This window comes from Microtus oregoni, unplaced genomic scaffold (assembly GCF_018167655.1).
Source record: "Microtus oregoni isolate MIOR12 unplaced genomic scaffold, Mior012 000028F_ref0000031, whole genome shotgun sequence".
In the NCBI taxonomy this organism is placed as follows: Eukaryota; Metazoa; Chordata; class Mammalia; order Rodentia; family Cricetidae; genus Microtus; species Microtus oregoni.
This window is the reverse complement of record NW_024543087.1, coordinates 19860725-19883870: the sequence shown is the minus strand read 5'-3', so window position 1 is coordinate 19883870 and position 23146 is coordinate 19860725. Positions and strand designations below refer to the sequence as shown.

Here is a 23146-nt window from a genome sequence, read left to right as displayed (position 1 = left end):
GGTGCCTATTTACTGCTGTATTTTATTTTTACTTATTTTTGAGATGATAATCCAGTAGTTTCTAATGAAAGATATTAGCAAAGTGAGACACGTTAGAATCTGGTACAGCCTAAGAAACCAGAAAGAGCAGATCTGTAGAAGACGGTGGATCCTATGCTATGTATTGTGCCTTAACCAAACCTGAAAGTTAAACAATTTCAAGTTAACCTTAGAGAATTCATGGGCCACTATTTCTAAATATTCTGAAAATAAATTTCATTTTAAAATTTAAAACATGTCTAGTGATTTGAAAAGTTATTCTCCAATCTAATATGCTAAGTTCTGTGAAAATATTTATAAAAATTTACCAAGGTAATATAAATGTTAAGTTTCAAAGTTAAGCATACTCTCTTCCTGACTTCATAATAAACATGAAAAAAATCACATTTAATCCTAGAATCTCAAAGTTAGTACATTAAACTGATGCCTAGACTTGGTCTTTACAACTTTATTTTAGAAATAAGGAATGATACTTTTAACTTTTGTTAACATTTCTCAATACACACAATTTAGACATTTACAGACTCAATTATCTTAAAGGTAAAAATCATCAATGATTCACATCAGTCATCAGTTTACAATTTAAGTGGTCACAGTTGGAAATGGAACCCCTTCCAGGGAACAAATACCTGTCATTCATTACAAAGGCAATTTCGAGTTCATTTTGCCCACTACTCAGAACAAGCCTTGCTGACATCTCACTGTTTAGGGAATCAAGTTGAAGTGTTCAGGAGCAGCCTATATGATATATACAGTCCCTTTGATGTACAGTCTCTATGATGTACACAGTGTCTATGATGTAGTCTCTATAATATACACAGCCTAATGATGTAGTCTCTATGATGTAGTCTCTGATGTACAGTCTCTATGATACAGTCTCTGTGATGTACACAGTCTATATGATGCACACAGTCTCTATGATGTACACAGTCTATATGATGTATGGCACTTGTGCCTGGTATTCAGTAACATGGCGGCTCCAGGCATTTCTGTTCCAGAAGGCAATACCTTTTGGTCAGTGAAAATTAGAATACAATTGATGTTTTTTCTTGAACGTACTTGTCTGTCCACAAAGACAGCTTGCATTTATCTGTGCTTTGTCTTAAATATTTAACTCACAGGTTCACACACTGCCAATGAAGAAGACATATCTCACTGAGAAACATCTGAAGGGACGTTTTATTCTATAGGCTGACTGTGTGAAGTCACTCCTGGTCAGATTAGTAGTAGTGGGTAACTGGTAGGAAGCTATTCAGACACTCAAGACACTTGCTGGCCACAGCCGCCAGGCTAAACATCCCAACCTCCATCTGCACTACTTACAGTCCAGGGCCTCAGTACATAAACAAGGAATTAATTACTGTAAAGGAAATTATGGAATGGGATTGGCCTCTCCTCTCCTTTCTGTGGGAGCATTACCAATTCAGCTGTAGAGGGAAGCAAGAAGCAACCACTAGTGTTCCATACAGCATGATAACTCAGTAAAGATCCACATGCCAGTTAAGGCGGCCCTAAGTTTTATTAGTTTTAATTATTTTAATACCAAGGGGATAAAATAAGTACAGAAAATAAACCAAATGCTAGTCCATGATCTACATGTTCTTCATCTTGGCCATGAGATCTTCCAAGCTTTCACCAGAATCTTCCACCGTTACCTCAGAAACAGAATCCTCTTGCTGTCAACAAAAGGGGGAAATGCAATGAAAACAGAACCATACAAAACTGCATGTCCTTAACAGTTTGCTTTACCCATGCTCAACATGTTTAAAAAGCTTATTTTCTCTGATAAATACATTTTGAAATATTTAGGGGAAATGCAGTTCTTTATATTTCTCACCAAAATTTTGTTCAGGAGGCAGCAATTTCAATATTCTTGACATTTCTACTGAGCGCATTTTTAATATAAAATTACTGTTATATATAGTAGACCATAAAGTTATGGTATGTGTATATACTGTGTGATGTTCACCAGGATAACCATTTCTTTGTAATGAGAACATTCAAAAATCACTCCTTCTACCTAACATACAACAGTGACTACCTGCAGCTACCCTTCTGGACAGGCACCAGAGCTTAATGTTCCTAGAAAGCTGTAACCTACAAGCTACTGGCCAGCCTTCCTCCCTCCTCCCCTACTCACCAGAAGCACTACTCCATTCTCGACTTCTATAACACACGAGTGAGATCATGTGTCTGTCCATCTGTGCCACTCTTATTTTACTTAATTACGTCTAGTTCCATCTGTCTTTTTCACAAGTGACAGGTTGCCCATACTCTTATGGCTCAATAGTGTTCTATTGTGTGTGTGTGTATATCTTTTATTCATCGGTGGGCATTTTGGCTATATATACTTTTGATACATACCGCCCATGAGATCACTGGCTCACATACATCACATATATGGTAATTCTTTTAATTTTTTGAGGAGCCTCCACCATTCTGTTTTCCAAACCAGAGGCACTGCTTTCCATTCCTGATGGCAGTGCACCGCTACATCCCCGGCTCCCTCTGCGCACATCCTTGCCAGCACTGACCTTTCCTCTCGAAGTGGCATGCACCTCACTGTTTTCATCTGCGTGCCCCGATGATTAATAGTGTTCAGCAACTTTTCAATAACGACTGCCTAGCTATCTATCTTTTGCCTGGTGAGCCCAGCCCCTGCTCTGTCTGTATTTCTGTAGGTTTACTTGTGTGCCTGCTCTCTTTCTCGCCTCCCTATCCATGACCTCTGCTTCCAGGTCTTATTACACACCCAGGTGCATCTCCAACTGCAAACCGTTGCCTGCTGTAGCCGCTTATGTGCAGGGCCACAGGCGCACACCGTCACCCTTTTCCAAAGGAATTTTCCATGGATTTGTGGCTAAAATTATCAGGATGTGAAAGTAATATTTTAATTTAAACTAAATGTATTATATTGGATACATCGTGGATTTTTCAGACTCTCCTTTCTCAGTTTCCAATGAGCTGTGCCTGTCTCCTTGGCGACAAGAGTACTTCTCAGCGCCTCAAGGCTGACTGCATACATATCTAGAAAGGAAACACCTCAATAGCCTTCCGATGGAAGATGAAGCTGAAGGAAGATACCTATTTTCTCTTCTCTGATATTTACATATCAGAGTAAATACCTTCTTTGGGACTGTGTATGCCACTGTGATTCCTTCAGGTAAGGTGGGAACGGGACCTGAAGAGTTCTTCAGTTCCTCTTCTGAAACCTCCGACACCAGCTCAATACCTGGAGGATTAAATGTGACCTGTGCTCATTCTCAAGAAACTCTCAGAATCACTTATAGCTCTGTATACTCTTACAACCCACCCCACCCCCGTCCCTGCAGAAAACAGTCTAAGAATTATCTGAAATTTTGTGTAGTCTTATTCTCCCTCCCAGCAAAGAGTGTGCTTCCAAAGTGAGGCCGGGGCACGAAGGCTTCCTACCCCACTCGTTGTCTTCGTGGACTATCTCCTCCTCCTCCTTGGGTACAGCCTCCTGTGTGGGCAGGGCCGCGGCCTTCTTCTGTAGAAAACAAACAGCACCAAACATCGGGATTTCTTCTCAGTTCTCTGCAGCAGCACTCCACAAGAATTCACTTTTATCTTACCGAAAGCAAGAATGGGTGTTATTCTGAAGTATGAGAAATTAACTATAAAACTATAAAAATCCAGAACCATTTATATTATATTGCGAATCTGTTTCTTTTCAAAGTTACTGGCCTTGCAATGTGATCCTCAGACTTCCTAACCAATCAATTGCTTGTGTATACCTTGTATTCTTCTTGTTGCTTCCTGCAGTTTCTGTCATCACACTGAGGGTTTGGCTTCATGGACATGGTAGGGAAAAAATCCTGCATTGCATTGTATCCAAGGTAAAAACTGACAGTGCCAAAATTTAACAGAAACCTGGAAAAGAAAATCAAATTAGCGAGGCACGGTGGGACATACCTTTAATCCCAGCATTTGTGAGGGAGAAGCAGGCAGGTCTCTGTGAGTTCCAGGCCAGCCAGGGGTATATAGTGAAACCACATCTTAAAACACAAAAGAAAAAAGAAAATCAAATTATACTTAATAAAGAAAAAAAAAAGTACTAGAAGTGAATTTCTACAGAACACTTTGGAGTAGATAATGAGTTTTCTAACAAACAACCTAGGAAACAGCAACTTTCTCCACCTTATTTATAAAACTCGGCTCACAGTGGCTGTTTGAGTGATTGCGGAATGAAGAAGGAAAGGCAAGGTACTACTTCCCATCACGGATAATGAGATATTATCTTTGAGCCTCTAAAGATAAACTGCTGGTGAGTAAAGTACGGCAGCTAAACCACAGAGCAGCACACGGATCTCAGGGAAACTGCAGCATGAGACATGTGTTTTTAAACCTGAGCTATCGGGGCTTGGGAGATGGTTCAGTGGATAAAGGACTTGCTATGGGAGCCTGGGAGTCTGGCTCTGGGTCCCCAGCAGCCAATAAGAAGGCAGCCATGGCACCATGAGCTTGTAATCCCAGACTGAGATGGGGAGGGGTGGAGACAGGCAGATCTCAGGGCTTTGCTGTACAGCCAGTGTAGCCAAAATGCTGAGTCCTAGATCAGTAGGATACCGTGTCTCAGAAATAACATGGAACACACCTTCAGTGCAAGGCATAGAGAATGAAGCTGGAAGTGAGCTGAGCCTCTTCCCATTGGCTAGCTTTTGTAGGGCCAGAAGGTGCTCTACAGGCCCCTGTGGAAGAAAAGGCACCAATTGCCTTACCTAGTTGCAATCCCTACATTCAATAATACTACCCTGCCAGGCAAGATGGGCCCACGGGTGAGGTGATGGCACTGCTGTTGGCAGAGGTGTGGGTGAGAACCACCCCCTCACTGACTGGATTTGAGGCCTGCTCCACAAAAAGGAATTCAAACCTACTACCACAAAATGCAGTCAGAAACCTGTGGTTAAAGTCTTAGGCCCTATGGGCAGATTACTACTGCTGTTTAGGTAGCCTAGGCAGCAGACTGTCTTCTAAGTATTTAAGCTTATACCCATAGACAGATGCTCCCCAACCTTCCTGGGAAAAGCCTCTCTACAATGAACAGCATTGAATACAGACACAGAGCTGGTCACGGTGCTGAGGATAAGTGAAGGCTGATTGCTCGGTCCTCAGTAGGCCATTTATACTGCTCTATACTGCTCAGGGAACACTGCAGGAGACAGGGAGAAGGGCTGAAAATACTGTCTGCTGGCAGGGCACCCACAGCAGCTATGGCTATTTGCAATGGGTCTAAACAATACCAACAGTCAGTCATGGGCCAGGAAGGGCTGATGGGCCTATCCCTCTCCCCTGCTGAACTGCTGTCTACGGGTGGGTTCTGAGAAGGGTAGTCGTTGTCTTCAGCTGTGTTCCCACTGAGTGCCCACCAGGCACCAGCAGACGTTCCAAACCCATGGCTGTAGAGACCCTGGCTAAATAACAACAAAGCCATGGATGTGTGGAGATGTGTAGGGGTGACAGTGGAGAAGGAGAACAGAGAAAACGGAGAAGAGGTTACAGCAATCAGACTGCACTTGATACATGCATGAGACTGTCATCAATGAGGTCAGTAAAAGTCATTTTAAAGGTAAAGAAATAGAGGAAGACACAACAGTGCCCTCTGGCCTTCACACACGAATGCACAAAAAAGCATACTTGTCATCAATGAGGTCAGTAAAAGTCATTTTAAAGGTAAAGAAATAGAGGAAGACACAACAGTGCCCTCTGGCCTTCACACACGAATGCACAAAAAAGCATACTTCATACACATGTGCACACATGCATAGCGCCCTTCACACACAGACAAAAATCTGTGTCATACTAAATCTAATTTTAAAAACTGGTATTACTATCAACTATGCAATTTTAAATGCAGTAAACGTAAAGCTAAACTTAGTCACTGATGTAAGTCAAAGAGCATTTCCAACACCCATGGAGCTCCATTGTGACCTCTCCCTGTCAAACGACATTCTAGAGAAAAGCTTCTGTCTTGGTTGGGTTTTTGACACTTAACATAACCTGGATCATCTGGGAAGAGAAAACGCCTCCATCACATAGGTCTGTAGACAAGTCTGTGGGGGCAGTTTTGTGATCAATGATTAATGTAGGAGTGTCCAGCTTACTATGGGTGGTGACACTTCTGGGTAGGTGGCCCTGGACTGTATTAAAAGTAGGTTAAGTAAGCAGTGAGGAACAAGGAAGCAAGCAGAACTTCTCCACAGCCACTGCTTCAGTTCCTGCTCCAGCTTCCTTGAATTCCTGCCCTAAATTCCTTCAATAATGGTCAAAGATGTGGAAGTGTAAGCTAAATAAATCCCTTCCTTCATGAGCTGCTTTTGGTGATGGTGTTTTATCACAGTAACAGAAACTCTATGACAGCTTCGGTATATTAGATTGTGCATAAAACTGAATGAGAGCTGGGAAGATGGTTCAATGAGCAAAGGGTTTGCCGTGCAAACATGAGGACCTGAGTTCAGATCCCCAAGATCCACGTAAAAGCTTGCCAGTTGTGCGTGACTGTAATTCCGGTGTTCCTACAAGATGGGAGGCATCCAGGAAAGTCCCTGCAAGCTCACAGGCCAACTATCCTGGTGCAAGCAAAGGCAAACAACAAAAGACCCCACCTCAAACACTGTGGAGGACTACCGACTGAGGCCATCTACTGACTGTCCCACAAGCAGAACAGTGCACTCCTGTACACACAATCATGAACATATGCATACCAAAATACCTAATGGTACATTCTCATAATTTAGCCTTCTTGCCCAGTGTTGTTCTGCCAATGCTCTGGGTATATAGAATATTCTGTATCTTTTTTTAAAAAGTTATTCCAAATGCAGGAAGTAACTGACATTTAAATAAACATGTATGCGTGCACATACTCACATACATACATACATCATGAATGTGCACGAGTGCATGCGCGCACACACACACACAAACACACACATAAAAGTCCATGTATGTATGATAAACTTAAAAGAAAATTTAAGTATAAGATAACTACTTAGTTGACAATATCAATTCTTGAAGTATTTTATGAAATAGATTTTAATCAAAAGTATACAACACTATTCAGAAAAATCAGCCCTTACTTACTTTAATACATTTTGAACCAAGATCCCTGCAACCACTCCCATGGTAGTGGGGAGACTGGCTGCGCAGACGCCTTCTCGTTTCAAGGTCTTTTCATCAATATTTGCAGCAACTACAAGCGGTGGCGCACACTACATGAGAAAGAAGACAACAATTACAAACGAAATAGAGTAAAACAATCTGAAGTGCTCCAGATAGTATCCCAGCACACTCCTTTGCTCCTCTGACTTAGACACCAGTTACAGGAGATCACTGATGTCCACCAGTGACAGTGAGCCAAGACAATGCCTACCGCAAAACACGCCGACTCTCCGGGGATCATGAGCTGGATGTGCCCGGAAACTGCATTTTCACTGACCCCAGATTCCATCCACGTCTGACCAAGTTCATTACAAGCCTTAACAGGAAAAGGGGAAAACACAAAACAGCACGAATTACTGCCATCTTCCTTTGTGGACTATCAGGTGTTATCTAAACGGATCCTGAGGCTTCGCAGTCCAAGAGAAGAGTTGCAATAATTGAGATACAGGGGCCATATTCCAGACACAGGATGTTCCATTCCTTACACTGAACCATTGCTTCCTAGATTTCTTCAGACTAACAGAAAAACTTACTTTTCTAAATCTTCAATACAAAAATCATAAGAATCATTTAAAAGTAATTCAAAAGAAAAATATTTTATCTTTGGGAAATGTTTTCAATTTACATATTTAATCCTAATAAGACAAAAAGACAGAGCAGACGCACAGAGGCGGAGCGGCGGCTCGGCCAGATGCACAGAGGCGGAGTGGCAGCGGCCAGACGCTGCAGAGCGACATCGCATACAGGAAGAGGCTTTCGGGGACCGGCGCAGCGGCAGACCCAAGCGGCAGGGACAGGCGTGCAATAAGGAGAGCAGATCGCCCTACTACAATTGAATCAAAGAGGTAGGCCTTTGGTTGGCCAGGTCACTGGCACACGGGGAGCCTGGTCCTGTCCTGAAGATCCTTCGGAGGGGTGAGAGGGTTCTTGGCCTGCAGCAGGAACCACGAAAGAGAGTGAGGGCATTTTGTAAGCGGAGCCCTTGGCCAGCAGGGAAACCTGATCTGGTTTTTAAAGGACCCATTGGATAGGATCAATAGGAGGAGATGGGCAGGCGCCAAGGCAAGAATTCACCCAATAATCTGAAAAACAACATGAAAACACCAGAACCCAATGATCTTACAACAGAAGTATTTGAACAACCTAACACAGAAGAAGTAGAAAAAAATCGACTTTATGAAGACAATAGAGTCCCTTAAACAACATGTAAAAAATACCCTTATAGAAATGGATGAGAAGTATAACAAAAAGTTTGAAGAAATGAGTAAATACGTACATGATAACTTGGGAAACCAAGAAAAAAACGATCAAACAGGTAATGGAAACAGTTCAAGAATTGAAAACTGAAATGAAGGCAAGGAAGAAAATACAAACTGAGGACCAGCTGGATATGGAAAATCTAGGCCAACGAGCAGAGTCTACAGAAACAAGCATAATCAATAGAATACAAGAGCTAGAAGAAAGACTCTCAGATGCTGAGGACACCATAGAGAAAATAAACGAACAGATCAAAGAAAACAGCAAAGCCAACAAATTCTCAACACAAAACATTCAGGAACTATGGGACACAATAAAAAAAACCAAACCTAAGAATAATAGGAATAGAAGAAGGAGAAGAGTCAAAGCTCAAAGGCCCAGAAAATATTTTCAACAAAATTATGGAAGAAAACTTTCCCAACTTAAAGAAAGATATTCATTTAAATATTCAAGAAGCATACAGAACACCAAACAGACTGGATCAAAGAAAAACATCTCCTTGCCATATAATAATCAAAACACAAAATATACAGGTTAAAGAAAGAATATTAAGAGCTGCAAAGGAAAAAGGACAAGTAACTTATAAAGGTAAACGGATCAGACTTACACCTGACTTCTCTATGGAAACTATGAAAGCCAGAAGGTCCTGGATAGAGGTTCTGCAGAAGCTAAGAGACCATGGATGCAAACCCAAACTACTATACCCAGCCAAGCTATCGTTCATTATCAATGGAGAAAACAAGACATTCCAGGATAAGAACAAATTTAAACAATACGTAGCCACAAATCCAGCCCTACAGAAAGTAATAGAAGGAAAATCGCAACCCAAGGAATCCAACACTGCCAACACTGCCTACAATAACCCAGGCATCTAATGACCCTTCACGAGCACATCTCAAAGAAGGGAGACACACAATCTCTACTACCAAAAGCAATAAGAATAACCGGAGTAAACAGCCACTGGTCATTAATATCACTTAATATTAATGGGCTCAATTCACCTATAAAAAGGCACAGGCTAAAAGATTGGATACGAAAACAGGATCCAACATTCTGCTGTTTGCAAGAAACACATCTCAACCACAAAGACAGGCACCTACTCAGAGTAAAGGGTTGGGAAAAGGTGTTTCAAGCAAATGGTCCTAAGAAAAAAGCAGGTGTGGCCATACTAATTTCTAACAAAACTGACTTCAAACTAAAATCAATCAGAAGAGACCGAGACGGTCACTTTATACTCATAACAGGAACAATTCATCAGGAGGACGTCTCAATCCTGAATATATACGCCCCCAATATAAAAGCACCTACTTATGTAAAAGAAATATTACTAGAACTCAAGGCAGACATCAAACCACACACACTAGTAGTAGGAGACTTCAACACACCTCTCTCTCCAAGGGACAGGTCAATCAGACAGAAACCTAATAGAGAATTAAGAGAATTATTGGAGGTAATGAAGCAAATGGACTTAACAGACATCTATAGAACATTCCACCCAAATAGGAAAGAATATACCTTCTTCTCTGCAGCTCATGGAACCTTCTCAAAAATTGACCACATACTCGGAAACAAAGGAAACCTCCACAGATACAAAAAAATATCAGTGTCCACCTGTGTCTTATCAGATCATCACAGATTAAAGTTAGAAGGCAACAACCACGCTGCCCCCCAAAAACCGACAAACTCATGGAAACTGAACAGTCAACTACTGAACCACACCTGGGTCAAGGAAGAAATCAAGAAAGAAATTAAAGTCTTCCTTGAATTTAATGAAAATAAAGGGACAACATACTCAAACCTATGGGACACAATGAAAGCAGTGCTAAGAGGAAAGTTCATAGCACTAAGTGCCCACTTAAAGAAAACGGAGAATGCATACATTGGGGACTTAACAACACACCTGAAAGCTCTAGAAAAAAAAGAAGCAGACGCGCCCAGGAGAAGTAGAAGACTGGAAATAATAAAACTGAGGGCTGAAATCAACAAAATAGAAACACAGAAAACAGTCCAAAGAATCAATGAAACAAAAAGTTGGTTCTTGGAGAAAATCATCAAGATCGACAAACCCCTATCCAAACTAATTAAACAACAGAGAGAGAACACGCAAATAAATAAGATCAGAAATGAAAAGGGGGACATAACCACAGACACAGAGGAAATTCAGAGAATCATTAGAACTTACTACAAAAGCCTGTATGCCACAAAACTGGAAAATACAAAAGAAATGGACATTTTTTTAAATAAGTACCATATACCAAAGCTAAACCAAGACCAGGTGAATGATCTAAATAGACCGGTTACTCGCGAAGAATTAGAAATGGTTATCAAAAATCTCCCTTCGAAAAAAAGCCCAGGACCAGATGGTTTCAATGCAGAATTCTACCAGAACTTCCAAGAAGAACTAATACCTATACTCCTTAATGTATTTCACAATATAGAAACAGAAGAGTCATTGCCAAATTCCTTTTATGAAGCTACAGTTACCCTGATACCAAAACCACAAAAAGACCCAACCAAGAAAGAGAATTACAGACCGATCTCACTCATGAACATCGACGCAAAAATTCTCAATAAAATACTGGCAAACCGAATCCAAGAACACATAAGAAAAATTATCCATTATGATCAAGTAGGCTTCATCCCAGAGATGCAGGGCTGGTTCAACATACGCAAATCTATCAATGTAATCCACCATATAAATAAACTGAAAGAAAAAAACCATATGATCATTTCATTAGATGCTGAAAAAGCATTCGACAAAATTCAACACCCCTTTATGATAAAGGTCTTGGAGAGAATAGGGATACAAGGGTCCTACCTAAATATAATAAAAGCTATTTACAGCAAGCCAACAGCTAACATTAAATTAAACGGAGAAAAACTCAAAGCCATCCCACTAAAATCAGGAACACGACAAGGATGTCCACTCTCTCCATATCTCTTCAACATAGTGTTTGAAATTCTAGCAATAGCAATAAGACAACATAAGGAGATCAAGGGGATTCGTATTGGAAAGGAAGACGTTAAGCTTTCGTTATTTGCAGATGATATGATAGTGTACATAAGCGACCCCAAAAATTCTACCAAAGAACTCCTACAGCTGATAAACACCTTTAGTAATGTGGCAGGATACAAGATCAACTCCAAAAAAATCAGTTGCCTTCCTATACACTAAGGATAAGGAAGCAGAGAGGGAAATCAGAGAAGCATCACCTTTCACGATAGCCACAAATAGCATAAAATATCTTGGGGTAACTCTGACCAAGGAAGTGAAAGATCTACTTGACAAGAACTATAAGTCTTTGAAGAAAGAAATTGAAGAAGACACCAGAAAATGGAAAGACCTCTCTTGCTCTTGGATTGGGAGGATCAACATAGTAAAAATGGCAATTCTACCAAAAGCAATCTATAGATTCAATGCAATCCCCATCAAGATCCCATCAAAATTCTTCACAGATCTGGAGAAGACAATAATCAACTTTATATGGAAAAACAAAAAACCCAGGATAGCCAAAACAATCTTATACAATAAAGGATTGTCTGGAGGCATTACCATCCCTGACTTCAAACTCTATTACAGAGCTACAGTATTGAAAACAGCTTGGTATTGGCATAAAAACAGAGAAGTCGACCAATGGAATCAAATAGAAGACCCTGACATTAACCCACAAACCTATGAACACCTGATTTTTGATAAAGGAGCTAAAAGTATACAATGGAAGAAAGAGAGCATCTTCAACAAATGGTGCTGGCAGAACTGGTTGTCAACCTGTAGAAGAATGAAAATAGATCCATATCTATCACCATGCACAAAACTCAAGTCCAAATGGATTAAAGACCTCAATATCAGTCCGAACACACTGAACCTGATAGAAGAGAAAGTGGGAAGTACTCTATAGCACATGGGCACAGGAGACCACTTCCTACGTATAACCCCAGCAGCACAGACACTAAGGGCATCATTGAATAAATGGGTCTTCCTGAGGCTGAGAAGCTTCTGTAAAGCAAAGGACACTGTCACTAAGACAAAAAGGCAACCCACTGACTGGGAGAAGATCTTCACCAACCCCGCAACTGACAAAGGTTTGATCTCCAAAATATATAAAGAACTCAAGAAACTAGACCGCAAAAGGCTAATCAACCCAATTATAAAATGGGGCACTGAGCTGAACAGAGAATTCTCAACAGAAGAACTTCAAATGGCCAAAAGACACTTAAGGTCATGCTCAACTTCCTTAGCGATCAGGGAAATGCAAATCAAGACAACTTTAAGATACCACCTTACACCTGTCAGAATGGCTAAAATAAAAAACACCAATGATAGCCTTTGCTGGAGAGGTTGTGGAGAAAGGGGTACACTCACCCATTGCTGGTGGGAATGCAAACTTGTGCAACCACTCTGGAAAGCGGTGTTTCGGTTTCTCAGGAAATTCGGGATCAACCTACCCCTGGATCCAGCAATACCACTCTTGGGAATATACCCAAGAGGGGCCCTATCATACAACAAAAGTATATGCTCAACTATGTTCATGGCAGCGTTGTTTGTAATAGCCAGAACCTAGAAACAACCTAGATGCCCTTCAACGGAAGAATGGATGAAGAAAGTATGGAATATATACATATTAGAGTATTACTCAGCAGTAAAAAACAAGGACTTCTTGAATTTTGCATACAAATGGATGGAAATAGAAAACACTATCCTGAGTGAGGTAAGCCAGACCCAAAAAGAGGAACATGGGATGTACTTACTCATATTTGGTTTCTAGCCATAAATAAAGGACATTGAGCTTATAATTCATGTTCCTAGAGAAGCTAAATAAGAAGGTGAATCCAAAGACAAACACATAGGCATCCTCATGAATATTAACCTTCTTCAGGCGATGAAAGGAGACAGCGACAGAGACCCACATGGGAGCACCGGACAGAAATCTCAAGGTCCAAATCAGGAGCAGAAGGAGACGGAGCATGAGCAAGGAACTCAGGACCACAAGGGGTGCACCCACACACTAAGACAATGGGGATGTTCTATTGGGAACTCACCAAGGCCAGCTGGCCTAGGTCTGAAAAAGCATGGGATAAATCCGGACTAGCTGAACATAGCGGACAATGAGGAATACTGAGAATTCAAGAACAATTGCAGTGGGTTTTTGATCCTACTGCACGTACTGGCTTTGTGGGAGCCTAGGCAGTTTGGATGCTCACCTTACGAGACCTGGATAGAGGTGGGCAGTCCTTGGGCTTCCCACAGGTCAGGGAACCCTAATTGCTCTTCAAGCAGATGAGGGAGGGGGACTTGATCGGGGGAGGGGGAGGGAAATGGGAAGCGGTTGCGGGGACGAGGCAGAAATCCTTAATAAATAAATAAATTTAAATATATAAAAAAAAGATACTTTAAATCACACATAAAAAAAAAAAAAAGACAGAAAGTGAAAACCAATGGAGAGCTGGCAGGATGGCTCAGCTGGGAAAGATGCTTGCCTCTAAGGCTCATGACCTGAATTTAATTCCTAGATCACACACGGGCTCATCCCACAGAGATGCCCTCTGCAAGCTGCCCTCTGACCTTCACAGGAATATGGTGGTACGCGCACACACACATGCACACACTCTGAATGTAATGAAAACCCACTGGTGACTAGAATAAGCATCATAAAATACTCATCTACTTTAAAACCACAGAGCAGAAACATCTGCTACTTTATACACAAGAGTGTGAGACATCGTAACACGTCACAGGCCAGGCCAGAAGCTCTCATCACACATTTTAAAGCAGGCTGCGCAAACAGAGTTTAAACCTAGAACTACACTCAGCTAGAACACTCAGGTTAGAGCCAGGGCTGCGACCCCTTCCGTAACACTCACTGTATTGATGGCCATCCGAGCTTCAAAGTTGTCCACACAGCTAAGAACTAGGTCAACAGGCTTTCCATCTTCTAAGCCACCATTACTAGAGAAGGAAAGTAAACTGTATTTGAAAAACATGGAGGACACAAAATACATTTCTTTTGTTCTAAGGGTTGGTGGCCAACACCTGTAGGCCTAGCACTTGAGGTTGAGGCAGAAGGACTGTCACTGGTTCCACCATTCATACAGTATGAGATCCCACCTCAAAAAAACAACCAAAGGCAAACTCAAATCCCATGGCCCAAATGAACCCCCACTGATGCTTGAAGCAAGATCTCAAACTGTGATCCTCCTGTTTCCGCCTCCCAAGGGCTGGATTTACAAGTGTTTACCACCACACCCAGTGGAACACAAGGCACACCAACTGAATTTTATTTGTGCAGTCAGTTTTCTTTCATAAGTGTTTGAACACAATTATAACATAGTATTTAATGATAATGACCTCACATAAAGGTTAGAGCATTAATGACTACATTACTAGTAAAGGAAACATGAAGTCTATTCATGGGGCTGTCATCTCTCCAGGGGTTCTCACAGATATTTGTTTTGGTCCAGTTTTTTGGTCCTGTTGGGACAGAAGTCAGGGCCTCAGGCATGCCAAGTAAGTGCCCTGTGAGATACATAGAGGGCTATCTTATTTTATTTTTTTATAGTTTTGAGAAAGGGTCTAGGTTGCCCAGGTTAGCCTCGAACTTATGATGAGATTATAGGCCTGTGCCACTGAACTCAGGGAGTTTCACTGCCTTGTTTAGGCTTCCCTACAAACATACACGGAATAAAGCTAATTGAATCATTACTTCAGGGGTCCCAACAGACTGAAGACAATGACTTTAGAGCACAGAACACAAAGCTGAGGGCCGCCTGTTGAATCACTGTCATTTCAGAGGGATTTTTCCCCCAATTTTATTTTTTGGAACATATATTTGTTTGTGTATAGACTACAGTCTAATACATAAATGTTACACAAAAATTACTTTTCCTAAAAGCTGAAAAAATTGTCAATAGATTTTTCTAGCCTTTGTTTAACTGAGCTGAACATCAGGACGTTACAAAAAACATTCACAAATTTCACCTTATTCTGCTCATGAAGTGCTCAAAGTGCTCCACGGTGGTGATATTGTAGTTGTGAACTTCAAATGCGACATCAGGATTAATGTTCCTGAGAGGGAAAAGCAAATATTCCTAGTAAGAAGAGGAAGGAAGGACAGAAAAGGCTTTTATTTACCAATGTGAGGACAGATGGGCTAGGGTGACACACCTGCACACATCTGCAGACGGCCAGTGCCCGGTGACACACCTGCACACCATCTGCAGACGGCCAGTGCCCGGTGACACACCTGCACACCATCTGCAGACGGCCAGTGCCTGTGACACACCTGCACACATCTGCAGACAGCCAGTGCCTGGTGACACACCTGCACACCATCTGCAGACGGCCAGTGCCCGGTGACACACCTGCACACATCTGCAGACAGCCAATGCCTGGTGACACACCTGCACACCATCTGCAGACGGCCAGTGCCCGGTGACACACCTGCACACATCTGCAGACAGCCAGTGCCTGGTGACACACCTGCACACCATCTGCAGACGGCCAGTGTCCTGTGCTGTTTCTGACAAATAAACAAAGGAAAAGCAGAGGAGAGGGCTGAGGCAGCAATGAGGATTTAAATGGTCTGAAGAAGATCCAAAGTCGTCCTCTGCTGCCGTTGTTGCACTTCCTAGATGAAAACACGTGCATCATTTGGATCCAGCCCTCTGCCCATGTGCTGCAGCTGCTGCAGACGAGCTACAAGAGCAGCTCTACACTGCACTTGTGACTATGTCCTGCTCAAGGCCAATGTTGGACTCCCTAATATGGACTTCTCATAAAAGATTTCAAGAATGCTCCCATTCTAACCCAGAACAACCTCTGTGCTGGGAACAAAGCCTTAGCCCCAGTACAGTCTGAGAGTTTCTTTATGTCTTTTTCAGTTTAGTCCAAAAATGTTTGAAATGTTTGGGATTTGCAAATCACAGCGTATGAGCCAAATCTGGCCACTACCCAGTTTGGTGTGGCCTTAAAGACTAGCCTGGCTTGGGTTTTTGTTGAGTCTATGCCTTGCCAGGCAGCCCTGGTTGGCCCAGTACTTGCTCTCCAGCACAGGCTGTCCTCAAATTTGCACCACTCCTCACATGGCCTCAACTTCCTGTGTGCTGGAATGTGCAGCACAGGCCGCCATATGCCACTAAACAATTCTTAAATGCTTGGAGGAAAATCTTTCTCAGAGTTTAAGTAAAAAATTCATTTTCTAATAAGACCCCACTGCGTGTGGCCCTCTGCTACAACTGCAGCTAACAGGACCCCATTGCATGCGGCCCTCTGCTGCAACTATGATTACCTCAAGGTGTGTTCTGCGGCTTCAACTTTACTCAGTCCTGCTTGATGAGGCTGGAAGAAAAGTCTATTCATGTTGGCCAGTTCCACCTTGTCATAGTCAAAAAGCAGTAACTAAAATGAAAACAGTGGTATTTCAGTGAAAAATGACATGAAACTAGTGGATTTTTCATTTGATAGGCTTAATGGTGGTGGTCTAATAACAATAGTTAATTCTAAGGCACCCGGTGCCTTACAGAGATTTACTAAATGTTCTGTGAGGAAAATGCCCAGCATCTTCTATCCTCAGCTCAGTGACAAGGCGACTGGGGCCTTGCTGAACAGCGCTCAGCTGATGCAGGGCTCTCCCCGACCCCATGCTGTGCTGCTTCTACAGCTCAGTGAGAAAGGGAAGCCTGCTCCATTCCCTTGACTCCCTTTGTATAGCACACCACACAACCAAGCTGAGGCTAAAAATCATTACCAAAGAGAATTAGCAACCAGTTAATTATTCTTTCCTGTTTCTTTCTTTCCTTCCTTCCTTCCTTCCTTCCTTCCTTTCTTCCTTCTTTTTGAGACAGGGTTTCTCTGTAGCTTTTTTGGAGCCTTTCCTGGAACTAGCTCTTGTAGACCAGGCTGGTCTCGAACTCACAGAGATCCGCCTGCCTCTGCCTCCCAGGTCCTGGGATTAAAGATGTGTGCCACCACCACCTGGTTCCTGCTTTATTCTTGTCTACTTCAGTGTTTGCCACCGTACACACATCACCTAAAATGAGCAGATCACATTTCTCTTCAGTATGAAGAGGTCAGTTTTTTTGTTTTTGTTTTTTTTTTTTTTTGGTCAGTGCTGGGGATTGAACCTGTGACCAAATCCATGCTAGGTAACTGCTCTACCACAAAGCTATATCCCCAGACCTGATTTTATGCTTCTCAATACAGAAACTTAAAACAAACAATGACAATACCCAGAGAACCTTAGTATCTTGCAAGCAAAGATACCACTTAGGCCCTTTATAACTCCAAAGTCCCTAAACTATGGCTCACTCAATAATACTTAGTAGGTGAGACAGAGTACTAAATCTGAGTTTGTGGCTCTTATTTGGCTTTGTGAAAAAAGTGGACACTGTAACACTGTCGCTACTTAGCTTAGGTCAACTTTCTGGAAAGCAAAGCCGCTGATGCAGACTTAGTCATCCAGGGAACTGCAGCTACTTGCAGAGATAAGAAATGGGCTCTGGGTTTTCTAGGCACCATTACCCCCCTCCAAACTTAATCAATTAGCTTCTTGCTTATCCGTTTTACAGAAAGGAGAAAGAATTCTGAAACTTAACTGTTTAGTCTGGTTTATAAACCTGGGTATACAGTGGGATCACGAGAAGAGTTAGCGGAAACACAGGTGTCTGCATCTCACTGCCAGAATTCCTAACTGCCTATCATGGGAGTAACTGGACATGGTGCTAGCCAGGTCTTCCTGGTGATGCTCATTACAGCAGTCCTCGGGAATGACTGCTGCGGCCTCATCTAGCAGCTTCTGACCACCTGACGCCGTTACTGGGGCAAAGAGCACTTCCTCAAGACTAACATGCAGCGTCTACTAAAAGATGGATTCTGATCAGATGTATGCACTGCACCTTAAGCCTTCCTTCCTAGCGAATGCCCAGGCAAAGCCCCCAGTGGTTCTCAGTGTTTAGTTTCTGCACTGTCCGGATTGCCTGGAAATCAGTATGACAGTTCTCAAGCTCTGACACCTGCAGGACTAAAACCACAGAACAGGTCTGGCAGTCTGCTCTAACATGGCTGCCACTGACCTCGGGCATCTCCAGCATCCCACCAATCAACCAGGTACTCAAGCCATCAGCAACAATATTTTGGCCTGCTTCTATAAACCACTTCAAAGATATTAAGATTATAATAAGCATTTTAAGTATTTTGTTGGCATCACTTTTATATTGATAAACGAGGGCCAATTCTGCAACTGATATCATTAATATTAAGTTATTAACAAAGATATTGGAGAATGCATGTTTTATGGAAATAACATAGGGCAGATAATTGGGGAAAACTTCTCTATTCAACTAAGTAATATCAATAGTCCTTGGCTTTATACATCTAGGACTGAAATCAAATTCTGGATGAAAGGTTCTACAATTCGAGTCTGTTTTTAAAAGAAAACAAAATGGGCTAAATAAAAAAAATCTAAAACATCCCCGGTTCAAATTTAGTGCTTTCCACTCTGTGTTTAGCCGAGCACTTCATCTGCACTTTTTGTCCACTTAAATGTCCTACAGTCTTTTTATCAAAGTGTCAAATAAGACAACACTGTTTTTAAAAAACTGTTGTGTGTCGGGGGACTTGGAGGAGTGAAGAAGGGGAGGCTGCAGTCAGGATGGATTGAATGAGAGGATATATAAAAAGTAATAAGAACTTTAAAATATATTGTAAAGTGGTCACTTGGCAGAAATTCAAATTCCTCCAGAGTCAGCACTTCTTGAAATCAATATACGCTCAAGGTTGTATCCCGTTCCCAAAAATTGTACTGTGCTCATCAGCTGTGCTATCTGGAGTTAGTAAGCTATGTAAGAGTGTGGGGCTGAACTCTGAGTGGGGCACAGGAGCCCTTACATTAGAAATAAAAACCTAGCAGAACCCCCACTGGGTGAGCCTGCCTGCTTGACTTGGCATAAGCTATACACCCTCCAGCAGAAGTAAAATTTTTGCCTTGCTAAAATACTAGGAATCTATGGGGGGGGGGGGGGGGGACCCTGAACCATTTCTAACAGGTTCTGTATCTAAAATAATTCCAAATTAATTACACATTACACTACCCTAAACAAAAGTTCCTGAACACAATTAAATGCCCTTTGTTTAATTAGCAATAACATGAGCCTTTGTTTGGAGAGGGCTATGACTCAGCCTCTTGAGAAGAGCTATTCCATAAACAAACAGAAATCAACAAAACACTGATTGAGCAGAAGAGGGCTAACTTGTACCTGATTTGCTGCAGGGGTCAACAGTTCCCTACTGGACAGGCAAAGAGAAGTCTTTTTACCTTACCAATGCCACATCTTGTCAGCATTTCGGCAGTCACACTGCCAACTCCACCAACACCTACTATTGCTACAGCGTAAGTACGAATTTTCTGTGAACACAAAATGATACGTGTACTGGTTACTGCTCTTCATTTGATTATTCGCCAGAAATTATTCTCATCCACCGCGATTGCGTTCAGAGGCTGGTAAAGGTTTAGCATACCTCATAGTCACCAACAATCCCCATCCGCTTCAACGCCATCAGACGGCTTCAAGAAAAAAAAGAGGTTCAGAGCTCTTGCAGTCCTTTTTATTTGTATTTTTCATATGTATGAGTAATTTGCTATTATGTGAGTATATGTATGTATACATGTAGTACTGAAGGTACATACAGTGCCTGCAGAGGCCAGAAGAGGGCATCAGATACCCTGGGGACTAGAGTTAAGGATGGTGAACTTCCCTGTTGGTGCTGGGGATCAAACCAGGATCCTGTGGAAGAGCAGTCAGTGCTCTTAACCACTGAGCCATCTCTCCAGCCCCACACTGTAGTGATATTTTGTTTGTGCTCTAACAAATAAAGCTTGCTTGAAGATCAGAGTGCAGAGCTAAGCCACTAGCTAGCCTTAGAGGCCAAGCAGTGGTGGCACACACCTTTCACCCCAGCACACAGAACTCTGTGACAACCTACTGACCTTAAAAGCTAACTTTTACTAGGTAGGAATAAACCACTCGGTAGGTTTAAAAACATGGACTTTCCTGGGCGTAGCCTGTGAAACATTTTTCTTCTAAAGAACATTCTTTATCCTAATGTATAGACAAGATCTACACCTAATAGTTTAATTGTTGAGGGACAACATGAAATGTCATAATTTTCCCGTGCTGTATTAGTATATAGAGAGTGAAATAAGCTCATGGTCTCTGTTCATGATGGATGATGTCTACTTTTGGAAGCATCTGTTGTATCCCAAGGATTCTAAGCACTTCAGCCACTACACATCTGCTCTATTACCTAAGTGTGTGTGTGTGTGTGTGTGTGTGTGTGTACTCTGTGCATGTGTATATATGTGTACACATATATTATGTACATAAAATGTGTTATATAGTTTGTTCTTGATGGCCCAGGTGGATCCAGGGCTGTTAGAAAGTCAGCAGTCCTCTGGCTGGCCCCCTTCTTCCCACTTTCAACTCGATGTGACTGTGTCTATAAATGCATACTACTGCAGTATTTTCACCACTTGCTTTTCAGTCTTCTGAAGATTTCACTGGTAAATGTCCATGACTGCTACCAAATACTTCCCTTGCACCCCTGCAGCTTGGCCATCTTGGCTAGATCATACATGTGCACCGCTGGGTGGCTGCTTTAGAGCTCTCCCTTGCCTCCCTAGCCTCCAGTCCTCAAGGCAGCAACTGTGTCTTCTACCTGCTCTCCTCCGTGCTTTCACTTAGCCTAGCCCCAGCAGGCCTCTAACACGCCTCTGCAGACATTCACCTGCACGAGTTTCCGATGTCAGCACCTGAGAGTGTCTCTAGACCCACTGCACACATTGCTCTCTTTCTAGAACTTCACTTACGTTAAAACCACCCAGTTTCTATCCACACTACTTACAGGCTTACAGACTTATGGGGGAGAAACCTAAGGCACCCAGATCCTATTCTCTACTCCAATCTATCTAAAGCAGCTCTCTAACTCTCACTTCTCTCACCTACGGAATGAGCTCGAAATCACAGCAATCCCATAGGGCTACGGTGAGAAGAAAAACATGTAACCCAAAGGTCTACCTGCCTGCTCCTGAATGCAGTCTTGTACGAGGCTTGCCATGTACAACTGCTATTTTAAGAACTTCACGTAAACTGACTGTTTCAGTCTTCATAACTATGACAGAAACGGGCATTCTTATGGTCCCACTTCACAGTAAGGAATCTGAAGCAGCTTAGCAGCTGTTAGAAGTTACTGGCTATTTGGTATGCTGAAAATGAATTCATTCCGCCTTGATGCTGAGACCTTCTTCCCCTTAACCACTGCTCTGTATTCCCCCTCATAAACTAGAAAGTCCTTTAGGGACAGAAGTAAGCAGGCCTAGCAAAGTCGATAGTCAAAGATGTTTCTGAGCCCCCTAGTAACCAACTCTCCCTCGCCCTGCCTCATCTAAGTTATACTGAAAGGTCTTTCAGTAACTGTAATTTAGCCTTGGCAGCTTTACATAAGAAGTCATGTTCTGACAGAGCTCTCTAGCAATCAGCCTTATGCAGAGCGAGGCAGACTAATAAAGAGTCAAGGGTGACAGAAAACTGGGCATTGAACAGCGGGCACAACAGCTGAACCATATGGATGCCTGCCTTGGATTCTCTTTGAACGAGAAAGGGGTCTCACGATACGGCCCAGGCTGGCCTGGAACTCGCGACAACCCCACTACCTCACCCTCCCGAATGCTGGAATGAATCGTGAGCCACTAAGCTCGGCAAGGATTATCTTCTGACTAGCGCTAAGACGTGGCCTTGCCCATCTAGGGACAGGACAGCCACAACAAGAAAGGTGCCGCAGGTGGCCTGCTGTTCCCCTCAAGAGGAGCGTGGACCTGCCCGCCCCACCATGGATCACCTGTAGGGATTGGAGTCCACCACCTCGGAGCTCATCTTCTCGATGCGGGTCCGGCCGCCCACAACCTGCCGGCTTCTCTCCCGGGAGAGTTCCCGTTCCAGCTCCTCAACCCTCTGCCGCAACCGCTCCACCATCTCGGCCATGGCTGGACCCCCGGCAGCCGCCGCTGCCAGCCTGGGCCTCCGCCGCCGCCGCCCCACGCTGCTCCGCTGGGCCCACGAAGTGCAAGTGGACTTCAGGGTCCCGACAGCCGGGAAAGAGCCTGCAGGCAACCCAGTAAGACACGTCTCCGCCACGCCCGCCGGTCTTCCGGGCGCGCAACTTCCGGTGCGCCACCGCCATGGCTCCCCCAGGCAAAACAGTCCTCAAAACAGTTGCAGTTCTCCTCTAGAACCGCTAAACCAGGTCGCGGCAGGGCCAGCGTCTTGAGTGTCCAGATCAGGCCGACAGCGATTCTGTCTTTCTAATCTAGGAGGCCATGAAGAACACCGAGGTCTTTACTCCGGGACCCCAAGGTCGTGGGGGACCCTCTTCTTAACCGGACCTCACAGGGTTTCCACCTGGTGTGTCATTAATCTCGAGTGGAGGATCTCCCCCGAGTGACGTTTGTGACCTTGTTTTTCCATAAAATCTAGGCCTGTAGCTTTGACGCTGATAGAAAATTCTCATTTGGGGCCCAGAGCAGGCGCTTCCTTCTCCTCCAGACCCCAAGTCACTAGACTCAGCCGCCCACACTGCTTAGCAACGGCGCCCTAACGGTGATTGGCTTCCGCTAAGCCCCGC

The 23146-nt window shown here is 43.1% G+C and overlaps 2 protein-coding genes across 4 annotated transcripts in view; one reads left to right on the top strand and one right to left on the bottom strand.

Annotated features, from left to right (window-relative positions):
- Nucleotides 1–3228, top strand: part of Nphp3 (nephrocystin 3) — a 47484-nt gene extending 44256 nt beyond the window's left edge. Inside the window, exon 28 of the mRNA XM_041677077.1 lies at nucleotides 2978–3228. Coding sequence (XP_041533011.1) covers nucleotides 2978–3002 — 25 coding nt within the window. The 3' untranslated portion in view covers nucleotides 3003–3228. The remainder of the gene's footprint in view (nucleotides 1–2977) is intronic.
- On the bottom strand, nucleotides 473–23080 carry Uba5 (ubiquitin like modifier activating enzyme 5). Of its 3 annotated transcripts, XM_041677078.1 has the most exons (12): nucleotides 22364–23080; nucleotides 19988–20033; nucleotides 19785–19874; nucleotides 16761–16870; nucleotides 15452–15538; nucleotides 14338–14422; nucleotides 7430–7534; nucleotides 7141–7268; nucleotides 3798–3933; nucleotides 3472–3550; nucleotides 3165–3271; nucleotides 473–1715 (listed from the first exon to the last, which is right to left on the bottom strand). In XM_041677078.1, exons 1-12 carry the CDS (start codon nucleotides 22504–22506, stop codon nucleotides 1632–1634), a joined length of 1200 nt encoding a protein of 399 aa, XP_041533012.1. In that variant the 5' UTR covers nucleotides 22507–23080; the 3' UTR covers nucleotides 473–1631. The 3 variants fall into 3 exon arrangements, with proteins under 3 accessions (XP_041533012.1, XP_041533013.1, XP_041533014.1); XM_041677079.1 differs by lacking the exon at nucleotides 19988–20033 and having other exon boundaries at nucleotides 22364–22431; XM_041677080.1 differs by lacking the exons at nucleotides 19988–20033; nucleotides 22364–23080 and having other exon boundaries at nucleotides 19790–19874.
- Nucleotides 23081–23146: the final 66 nt, after the last annotated feature.

Excerpts from the sequence above, each read along its gene's own strand:
- Uba5 (XM_041677078.1), bottom strand. The coding sequence starts at position 22,506 with ATGGCCGAGATGGTGGAGCGGTTGCGGCAGAGGGTTGAGGAGCTGGAA. Across the intron at positions 19,875-19,987 it reads GGATTGTTGGTGACTATGAG|AAAATTCGTACTTACGCTGT; the intron begins GTATGCTAAACC and ends TTGTGTTCACAG. Across the intron at positions 3,272-3,471 it reads CCACGAAGACAACGAGTGGG|GTATTGAGCTGGTGTCGGAG; the intron begins GTAGGAAGCCTT and ends TTAATCCTCCAG.